General features: G+C 42.6%; 1 protein-coding gene across 1 annotated transcript; it reads right to left on the reverse strand.

Annotated features, from left to right (window-relative positions):
- Window positions 1–230: 230 nt before the first annotated feature.
- On the reverse strand, window positions 231–10,205 carry LOC140485552 (uncharacterized). The gene is made up of 6 exons (XM_072583773.1): window positions 10,045–10,205; window positions 9,402–9,602; window positions 7,047–7,233; window positions 5,371–5,526; window positions 3,459–3,547; window positions 231–1,905 (listed from the first exon to the last, which is right to left on the reverse strand). Exons 1-5 carry the CDS (start codon window positions 10,094–10,096, stop codon window positions 3,463–3,465), a joined length of 681 nt encoding a protein of 226 aa, XP_072439874.1. The 5' UTR covers window positions 10,097–10,205; the 3' UTR covers window positions 231–1,905; window positions 3,459–3,462.
- Between the last annotated feature and the right edge of the window lie 1,348 nt (window positions 10,206–11,553).

The following is an 11,553-nucleotide window of genomic DNA, read 5'->3' on the forward strand; positions in this document are numbered from 1 at the left end:
TGAGCAATAAGATAGACACAGGAATTTCAAAATTCTTTAGAAAAGTTTCAGTTTCATATTGAAGTGTAAGTTTCTGTTTTGCAGAGTGTTCTTTAAATAGACATTGGATTCCATATGAGGTGTGGGATGACGTTATGGGAGAGAGAGAAAACCAGATGGTGTTACAAAGCTTTAAAGAAAAGCAGTAATCCTCCATTCATAAAAGGACAGAGATTTACTCAAAACCTCCTTTATTGACCATATTGTTTTACAATACTTTCGTTTCTTAGAATTCATAAAAAAGTACATAAATAACTTTAAATAACAAATAAATACTGATACATTAACAAACCTGAAGGAATCTTTGCTATAATTTCTACACTCAACCTTTAGCAATCCTAGAAAGGTAGAGGAGAGTTGTTGAAGGATCAGTTGGAGTGAACCTGGAAACTGGTGCGTTTGTCCCCCGTCTGTACTGAGTGATTGAAGCTCCAACACAGTTGTACAGATACTAATGTCGGCTTCAGTGCTCCCAGAAAACAATGGAAACAGGAGTGCTGGGGAAACCAGAATTTCCTTTTCTGAGTCACTATTGAGTGATCCTTGTCTGAGGGCAAGGCAAGGTTAAACCTGAGCAGTAGCACTGCATCATAGCGAGGTATGGCCTAGTGGTATTATTGTTTGGCTGTTAGTCTTAGTGACTCAGGTAATGCCCTAAGGACCTTAGTTCAAATCCCACCATGGCAGCTGGTGGGATGTGATTACAATAAATATCTGGAATTAAGAATTTAACAATGACCATCTGGTTCACTCACCTTCTTTAGGGAAGGATACTGCTGGCCTACATGTGACAGCAGACCCACAGCAATGTGGCTACACTTAACTGGCCACTGGGCAATTAGGGCAATAAATGCTGACTAGCCAGAGACACTCTCATCCCGTAAATGAATAAAGGAAACAAAATATTGATGATTCATTGGAAGGAGCTCCAATGCATTGCAGAAAGCATAGCCAATGGTCTTCTCTTTAGCTAATAACTGTTACACGATAAACTCTTCTGTGCCAATGTGGCAAGGACAAGGCTCCATCCGAAGCATTGTACCATTGAGTCTGATTTGAACATGACCCCTCTGTGTTTGTTGACTTGTGCTGGATCAATCCAGTAAAGACTGGCTGTGAAAAATGTCATTGGTGTTTTAAAATCCTCAATGGCCTTCCATAACTTATCTCTGGAGCCTCCAGCACACCCTACCCTCTGGAAAGCAACATTTCTCTGACTTTGCCCTTTATGACAAAGGTCCTCCCTTCAACTCACCTTAAATCAGCTATCCATCGAGCTCTGCTCCTCACTGACAAACTCTCTCCACTTCCTTTCAGAAACTTTGAAAAAGAAAGACCTCAAGCATCCAGGACTGCTACTAGGCACTAGCTCAGTTGGCTGGAAAGCTGGTCTGCAATGCAGTAACACCAGCAGTGTGGGTTCAATTCCTGTACCAGCTAAGGTTAGCATGAAGGACTCTCCTCCTCAACCTCTCCCCTCACCCTAAGATAATGGTAACCTTCAGGTTACACCACCACCAGTTGTCTCTCTTGAGTAAGAGAACAGTCTGGCATGACTATGGCAACTTTACTGTTCTCTTTGACCCTCAGTACCAATTGTTTTGCCAGATAGAAGGGTGTGCGGTCACAGGACATTATATAATTTCAAGTGATGCTACATAAATTCAAGTTGTTTTTCTTTAGTTCATCTTATACATTAGCTAAATCAGTGGAGTTTGGGCTGTGTACGTTGTTCTAAGTAACTGTATACATCAACAACAGGCATTAACCAGGAGAGGGAGGGAGAGTGGTCATCTCATAAATAAAGGTGGGAGATTGATATTTTGGATAATTTCTTCAGGTTAGAAACGTCTGATGCAGTCCTTCCTGTAAATACAAGTTTATCAGTTGTTAGTATCGGTGATTCAGTACAATATGTGTTTCAGGTAAAGCATTCAAAAGTAGATCATTTCCCTCTGAATTTGGTCATTTTTATCTTCAGTTTGTATTTCAAGTTAGATACAAAGAAGCCCCACTGTGATTGGCTGCAGCAGCGTTATTTCGAGAACATTGGGTTCCTCCAGGTTTTCCTTCCTGTGGAGCATCAACTCCAGCAGGTTTGGGAATATTTCAGGACGGCACCAGAAATAAATATTCCCCTTTCTTGGAAAATTGCTATTTCCAGTCAGAGAGCCATTCCACTGCCTGTGAGATTGCTCTCCTGATTAGAGAGGTGTGATGGTCTTCCCCCATGGCCAGACCAAACGTGCTGCTCATATTACCAACACTATCACATGACCTAATGGCCTACCAACACATTCCAACCATTGACCACTCAACATGTCTATTATCATGATTCCCCACCTTCCCATAGCCAATCCAAAGCCAAAAATTGTTAACCAATTGGATGATTCAGTGATCCATGTTTCCTATCCTTTTATCTCTGATATTTTGAGAACTGAGAGAAAAATGTTCAATGAAAAAGAAATTCCTCACCCCTGTCATTTTTCTGAGATTTGTTTTAATAACCACGGTGTCCTGGAAACGATTGCTCTGACCATGGGCACACCCAGACAGGCGAGTTTCCTCTCAGTCTAACCAGCAGGTAATGGAAGATGAAAATTAGCCAGGCACCAGGAAACAGCAAGGGGATGGATTGAGGTTGGACAGGGCACGCTCATCACTTCAAACTTAGGACAAGGGGCAGTCTGGAATTTTCCAGCTCAGTTGTCAGACAATTGTTACTTCTTTCAAAAACAAAGACTGAATTTAGAATATCCTGGCTCCTACAGACCAGGAGTTAGGTCACGGACAGCTCTATTGAGCTCAGAGGCAACAGGCCAACAACAGCCCAATATTGGAATAATGTCTGAAAGAATTTGGGCACTTCATTGGGATGTCCAAAGGGGTCCAACACCTATTTCAGGAACCCATTACCAAGATGGTGGGCAGCACACAGAGTGGAATACATGTGCCTACAGCTGTCTTGCAGCCATGTCCCAGAAATGTATTCCATGGTCATGTTGGCAGGTCATTTTTGAGGTATCAACTGGGAACCCTTAAATTTCCTCTCATGATAACTTCCAAACTTTCTGTTCAAAATGACATTAAAAATAAAGCAAGGAGGAGAGTTAGGGAAATGTTACACATTTTGAAGGAAAGAAAAATTCACAAGAGCTTGACATTTCTCAAAGAGGATACTCATCATGAAGAAATTCGAAAGTCTGGAAGTTTCAGACTACATCTGAAGTAAGTTTAAACCCAAGAGCTAAACATATGATTTGATTTCAGAAATTCTGGTCCGTAGAGGTCCATTTGTAGATTTGACAATCCATTTAAATTTAACTAAATACCGATATAATTCACTTTTCAAGTAGTATTAAAAAAACTCACCAGGTCTAATTTGTCTTTTAAATAAGCATAGATGTCATTTAACTTACGTTTTTAAACTACATTTCCATTCTCCGTTCTCAGTTTTTGTTTTTCTTCATTCAATACATCATGCCCCATCTGCATTTTTCTCCGAATGCTGAAAAAGAGAGACGTTATTAGAAATTAAAAGTCACTGAATATATTCAATATAGTGAAAGATACATGTGGTGTTTAGCACTGCTGCCTCTCAGCGCTAGGGACCCGGGTTCGATTCCAGCCTCAGGCAGCTGTCTGTGTGGAGTTTTCACATTCTCCCCGTGTCTGTGTGGGTTTCCTCCGGGTGCTCCGGTTTCCTCCCACAGTCCAGAGATGTGCAGGTTATGGTGAATTGACCATGGGAAATGCAGGGTTACAGGGATGATCTTCGATTGGGTGCTGTGGGCCAAATGGCTAGATTCCATGCTGTAGGGATTCAATGACATTTTTAGATTTTTTTTAGGCATCAAGGGATATGGAGTGAAAATGGGAATATACCATTGAGATAGAGGGTCATACTGAATGAGGAAGCAAGCTCAAAGGGCTGAATGGCCTGCTCCTAGCTTCTATAAATGCAGAACAGTTATTTAACCCATGAAGGAGAAATAAATGAGAAGGTACATTGAGAGAAGTTTGCGGAAAGTGTAACCAAATGACATGGATCGTCCCTATGTTGGTATTTTGTCACACACTGGTCAGTGTATTGTTTGCAAATAGCCCTCCCTCCCAACTATAGCCTGGAATGTAAAGAACCAGGAATGTTTTTTTTTCCTTTATATTCCTATCCAGAAACCTTACTAGCACCAAAGGAACAGACTGAGCAATAGGCCACATCACTTGGAGGAATCACACTTCATTTTCCACTTAGCAAGTTTACAGCCTCTAGGACTCACCACTACAGAGTTCCACTACTTCAGAGGCTTGACCCCCCGGCTTCCATTTCTCTTACAAACTCCACCCTCCCAGGCTGTGCCTTATTAGCCTCAGCTCTTTTCCAGCCCCCATCTGTTCTGAAGCACGATCACTGGATCCGAAACATTCACTCTCTTTCTCTCTCCGCAGACACTGCCAGACCTGCTGAGTTTCTCCAGCATTCTCTGTAATTGTTTCATATTGCCAGCACCCTCGCTGTTTTGCTTTTCCACGTTTAAAATGAGCACCTAGTTATAATTAGCCATGAAGTGACTGACTAATTCTATTAACATCAATTTCATAGTTATCATTTGCAAATTTGTCTCTAATGCTCTCTGTTGTTAAGAAATGGTTACATTCACTCATAAGTTGACACGTAGTTAGCTTTCTCTGAATACAAGTACATAGTGCCTCATTAAAGATTAATTTGTGTACTTAGACCCTGTGAATCCCTTCAAATTCATAGTACCCCTACAGTTTGGAATCAGGCTAGTTGGCCCATTGAATCCACGCAGTCTCTCCAAAGAGCATCCCACCCAGCCCCATCCCTGTAACCCTGCATGGGGAGCCTCCCATGGCTAACCCATCTGGCCTACACATCCCTGGGCAATTTGGCACGGCCAATCCACCTTAACCTGCACATCTTTGGACCGTGGGATGAAACCCCCGTGTGAACACATGGAGAATGTGCAAACTCCACACAGACAGTCACCTGAGGTTGGAATCGAACACTGGTGCTGGGAGGCAGCAGTGCTAACCACTGAGCCACCGTGCTATACAAATTGGTTACATTTAGTAGCAGGAGCACTGAAACTGGCAAGATACAGCTCAATGCTGGTGCCAATGGGAAAACAATCATTATATGAAGGAATATTTTTGTTAATGATGAAAATAAGGCATTCTAGCAGCTGTGGCATATAGTGGGGTGGTTACATTGACACGAACATGACTATTCTAAGTGATGGGAACTATAGATGCTAAGAGACAAGTTATTTCCTGACACCTAAGAAAACCCTCTGATGCTGTACTTACTGCATCGTTGCAACAACAGTCACAGCTATTACAAAGACAAGTAGCATCCCAGCTGCTATCACTAGGACAATCGAGAGGCTATTAATCCGTTCCTTGGTTGTTCCAGTATACAATGTCTTTATCCCACAGCGTTCATTTTGGTATCCAGGAAGACATCTAAATGTGAACAGAATTTTAAATATAAAAACAAAATCAGCAAAACTTCAAGTAGAATATCATATACTTCTGATGAAATATTATATTTACACCAATACTGTAGCTACATCTACAGCCTTCTGTTCAGTTCCAGTTTCAATATCGATAAAAAAACAACGTCTACTGGGGCATTGGAGAAGGTGCATTAAGTATTTGAGGATGACAGGAGACTGAGAAGGTATAATTATCAGGAAAAATTGGACATTCAAGGTTATGCTGTTACTCTCTTCTCCTGACCCGATAGTAGGAGTTAAGATTATGAAGGGGTATGATAGGCTGGGCTAAGTGTAATTACTGAGTGGCTTGCTAGGCCATTGCTGTGGGTCTAGAGTCAAGTGTAGGTCAGATAGGGTAAGGATGGCAGATTTCCTTCCCTAAAGGGCATTATTGATCAGTTTTTACAACAATGAACATCTGGTCAAGATCACTCTGGTTTTTAATCCCAGATTTTTTTTCATTGAATTCAAAGTCCACTAACTGCAATGGTGGAATTCAAAGCTATCTCAAATGTCTAGGATTCTGGATTGCTGCTTCAGTGACATTACAAGGGGAGTGAATGTTGGGAAGGTGTTTCCATTGGTAGAAAAGACTAGGACCTGAGGGCACAGTCTTTGAGTAAAGGGAAGACCTTTCAGAACAGAGAGGAGGAGAAACTTCTTCAGCCAGACAGTGGGGAATCGATGGAATACACTGCCACAGAAGGCAGTGGAGACCAGGGCATTGAGTGTGTTTAAGACGGAGATAAACAGGTTCTTGAGTATCAGAATGCAAAAGCTTGATCAAAGAAATAGATTTTAAGAAACATCCTGAAAACAAGAGGCAGAAAGAGAGAGAGAGAGAGAGAGAGAAAGAAACAGAGAGAGACAAAGAAACAGAGAGAGAGAGAGAGAGAGAGAGAGACAGACAGAGAGAGACACAGAGAGAGACACACAGAGAGAGACACACACACACAGAAAGAAACAGAGACGCAGAGATAGAGAAACAGAGAGAAAGACAGACGGAGAGAGACAGACAGAGAGAGAGACACAAAGAGAAAGAGATGAAGAGAGAGACGGAGAGACACGGAGAGACACGGAGAGAAAGAAACAGAGACAGAGAGAGAGAGGCAGAGAGAGAGAGGGAGAGGGAGACACAGAGAGAAAGAGGCAGAGAGAGAGAGAGAGAGACAGAGACAGAGAGATACAGAGACACAGAGAGAGAAAGAGACACAGAGGGACAGAGACAGAGAGAGAGGCAGACAGAGAGAGAGAGAGAGAGACAGAGAGACAGACAGACAGAGTGAGAGAGAGAGACAGAGACAGAGAGAGAGACAGAGACAGAGAGAGGGAGACAAGATAGGAAGACAGCGAGAGATGGAAAGGTTTAGGGAGAAAATCCTTAACTCAGTCAGCTGACGGTATAGACCCCATTAGTGGAGTGACGGAAATTAAGAAACATGGCCCAGCATCTTGGAAGATCCCACTGCGCAGTGATTCACTTACACACATGATGTCTTGTTGAGTTCTTTCAAGAAGACGCATCTCCCGTGAATACAGAAATCCTTGTATTCGGTCTTACATGGATCATTCTGCTTCTTTGTTCCAGTCCTTTTCCTCTTTGCCTTATTCCTAAATTGTCTCGGGCCTTTTTTCTTCCCGGCTTTGTTCTTGGGTTTAACAACTGGCTGGACTGGAAGCACAAATGAACAGATGACATTTTGAAGCATTCCTCACCCTCTCTGACCCATGTCCCGCACCCAGTTTAACAACATTGGATTTCATTAATCTAACCTCTTTGAAAAACACGAACAGATTTTTCTCTATTATTATCTATATCTACACTCTCACAATATAGACAATATACTTCCATGTAAGAGTGTTTGGCTGCACATGGATTAAGTTTCTAACTTTATTATACAAATAGTTCACCTCAGGTAACAATTTCTGATTCCTAGACTGCCACTGGTATTGAGAAACAATCATCTGTTCTGAACAGAATTTTTATCAATGTGTTTTGTGGGTGTGTCCCTATAATTCTACAATCACTACAGCAATGAAATGCAAAAAAAACCCCTCTCCACACCCAGGTGGTTTACTTTGTATTCCTGTGATCCAGGTTCCTGGGGCCTCGGAATAAATGGTGAAATGAGGTGAAAACTTTACTTTTAATTCTTCAAAGTGAAAATATTCTGGAGCAATGTTTCATGGACCATAGGAAATAGGAAGAAAAGTAGGCCATTCAGCCCCTCGAGTCTGATCCACCATTTAATGGGGCTGCATTTTACCAGTAGCTTCAAGTAGATACCTGGGGACAACCTGACAAATTGTCAGAACAGAAGATGTAACTTCAGGATTAACTTCCAGTTTGTAACTTTAGAAGTAAGATGTTACTGAAGAACACAAAACACCTCCTAGGACCGACAAAAACAAAGATGAAACAAAAAGGAAACATGAGTTAGATTTGCTGTGTTCATTTGGAGAGTTCCACTTTGTGAATATAAGTGAAAGGGCATTCCACTGTTGGAATCATCATTGTCACAAAGCCTAGATTCAGTGAAAGAGTTCAAGATGAAGCAATACATTTCTGAGTTTATTCTCATTGCTGTCTTTGGCAGTGATAAGTGAAAGCTCCTTCGAAATGTGCTGGCATTAAACTAGCAATTCCTACAGTTTAGATCATCCATTGAAAGGTCATTGACCTTAATTGGTTTCCTCTTTCCGATAGGTCTGCCTGACCTGCGGAGCACTTCCAGCTTTTCTTGGGTTTATCTCCCATTGACGGGATCTGTAGCATATTGTTCAATTAAAGTTGATGGAGCTTTAATACTATGTGGACAAACTCCCAACTTCTATTTTAATCAGATGTTCAGAATCCCCTGAACTATACCTGGTGAAAGTCGACAAAATCCTTACGTATCACCTCACTTAAATCACATTGTGATGGATCCTTTCTGTTACACTGTCACCATCAGTCAAAGGTCACTCATTGTTGTAATGAATGTTTATTGATCGGAAACATTCCTCAATTACATTGCTCCCTCTATAATTGTTGCCTCACTCACTGGAGCATTTCCAATATTTTCTGTTTTTTATTGCACACCTGTGTCTCGTCACTTCAGGTAAAGTGCAGTTACAGAGTTAGATAGGAATGCTCAACTTCCTTCTCAGGTTGCAGTGTCAAACTACTTTCCAAGTAGTTAAAAGTTTGTAATGTTTAGGAAAGTCCGAAAGGTAATTGCAAACCAATAATCCAGTGTACTGCAAATCATCTGACGTATGAGCAGGATTCCTGAAATGGACACCTGCTTATATTTTCGACAGGGAGTCAAACTAGTGACATCCCATCTGCCTCTCCAGTCAATGCGGACTGGTCCAGTATGTGACCGAATAAAGTTACATCAGTGTCAAACCAAACCCACTTCATAGCATTTGCTTTTGATGTAACTACAACTTCAGTTACAGTACTAAACAGCTTTGGTAAAGGAACTTTCTCTTAAATAACATTTAAGTCATTGGACTGAGACTAAACATGTACTGAAGATACTGATGGAGGTCACTGGGACAGGTAACCTGGTGTCACCACAGTCGGTTAATTCAGAAACTTGAGTTGAAAGTTTAAATTGCTACAATCCAGCGAGCCACTGATCCATTTACAACACAAGCATTCTGGGGCTATTAGAGTTCAGGAGAGATTCAACTATAACATTCACTTCCTGCATTGCTAATGACAGTACATACACCTCGGGCATTTTAAACGATTGATCTTAGACACTGAAAACACGCCAAAGCCTAGGTGTAATTTCTGAAACTCTCTGACTTAATAAGGGAGGGTTAAAGGTTATAAAGAAATGTATAAACCTTTCACTGGCAACACTCCATCTTCCAGTTCTTCAGGTGTCAATTCATCATATTCATCCACATAATCATCATCTTCGTAATCCTCATAATCCTCCCTGGAGCTATTGGGGCTGGACGGTGAGGGAGATGAAGTTGGAGTGACAGAGGGAACTGACAGTTCATTCGGACCTTCAGTGGAACCTCCCACTGTCCCCAGACTGACTGCAACATAAAGATTATTGTTTGAACAGTTAAAACATTGAAATGTGTCCTGGGCACAAATCAGTTTGTCCCTAGCAATGACATCAAGAGTTGGATTCCACATCAAAGATGAATCGAATGCTAACAACAGTCTTGGTTTTTAAACATAAGAAAGTTGAGACTTTACAGAAACATTAGTGCTGAGCAGAAGCTGAGAGCAATTGAGAAATACGACAAATTTAAATCTTAAAAGTGTTTTGATTACAATTGCAAATAGTTCATCCCTGTTGAATTCTAAAGTGAAGTAACAACACAGCTCCGTCCATGCAAAGAAAAGTGAGTTTATAATCTCTTTGCATTGCAAACAATCCACTGCAATGTATTTTGTTGCATATGCATGTTTAAGAAACATCTTATCCTTCGGAACCTAATGTACAAAGTTTAAGAAAAATGTATTTCTTACCAGCAATTACCACGACCAGTAACAACTGAGACAAAGCTGACAATTTCTTCATGTTTCATTCAATGATTTCAGGGACAGGTCAGAGGTGTTCCCTTCAAAGCTGCTGCTGTTGTTGAATCGCAGAGGAGAGTGCTGTGCTCCCACAGGTGTGCCACTTACCTGTAGCACCGCCTCCCATTTAAACAGGCTGTCACTTAAAACCACAGTGACGTCAATCGTGCCCAACCCCCTTCAAGTCTGTGATGCTACCCAAAATGTGCAGGGAAACTTGGCCCCTTTCCTAATTGACCCCAGTCAGGACACGTTGTACCCACCCTCCTCACTGTTCAGTGGACTAAAAACAGACATCAGTAAAACAATTTAATGGAGAAAACTTTGTAAAATTGCTGCTGAGAAACTTGCCCTCAAAACCATCAGGCCAGGAGCAGTTGCAAGGTCGAACATGACAATCCAGCCTGAAAACAGTAGCTCATTGAACCTTCAGTCCCCTAGCCACAGAAATCCTCATTGTACCGACAGAGACCCTGACAGACACCAGGACAGAGACCCTAATGTAGACCCTGACAGAGTCTCTGACAGAGACCCCAACAGAGACCCCAACAGAGATCCTGACAGAGACCCTGACAGAAACACTGAGAAACCCTGATCGAGACCCTGACAGAGACCCTGACAGAGACCCTGACAGAGACTCTGACAGAGACCCTGAGAGACCCTGACAGAGACCCTGACAGAGACTCTGACAGAGACCCTGAGAGACCCTGAGAGACCCTGACAGAGACTCTGACAGAGACTCTGACAGAGACCCTGACAGAAACACTGACAGAAACACTGACAGACCCTGAGAGACCTTGACAGAGACCCTGACAGAGACCCTGACAGACACACTGACAGAAACACTGAGAAATCTTGACAGAGACTCTGAGAGACCTCAACAGACACCCTGACAGAGACCCTGAGAAACTCTGACAGAGACTCTGAGAGACCCTAACAGAGACCCTGAGAGACCCTGAGAGACCCTGACAGTGACCCTGACAGAGACCCTGACAGAGACCCTGAGAAACTCTGACAGAGACTCTGAGAAACCCTGACAGAGACCCTGAGAGATCCTGACAGAGACTCTGGTAGAGACCCTAACAGAGACCCTGAGAGACCCTGACAGTGACCTGAGAAACCCTGACAGAGACCCTGAGAGAGACTCTGATAGAGACCCTGAGAGAGACCCTAACAGAGACCCTGAGAGACCCTGACAGTGACCTGAGAAACCCTGACAGAGACCCTAACAGAGCCCCTGACAGAGACCCTGAGAGAGACTCTGATAGAGACCCTGAGAGAGACCCTGACAGAGACCCTGAGAGACCCTGACAGAGACTCTGGTAGAGACCCTAACAGAGACCCTGAGAGACCCTGACAGTGACCTGAGAAACCCTGACAGAGACCCTGAGAGAGACTCTGATAGAGACCCTGAGAGAGACCCTGACAGTGACCTGAGAGACCCTGACAGAGACTCTG

The sequence above is a fragment of the Chiloscyllium punctatum genome, chromosome 14 (assembly GCF_047496795.1).
Source record: "Chiloscyllium punctatum isolate Juve2018m chromosome 14, sChiPun1.3, whole genome shotgun sequence".
In the NCBI taxonomy this organism is placed as follows: Eukaryota; Metazoa; Chordata; class Chondrichthyes; order Orectolobiformes; family Hemiscylliidae; genus Chiloscyllium; species Chiloscyllium punctatum.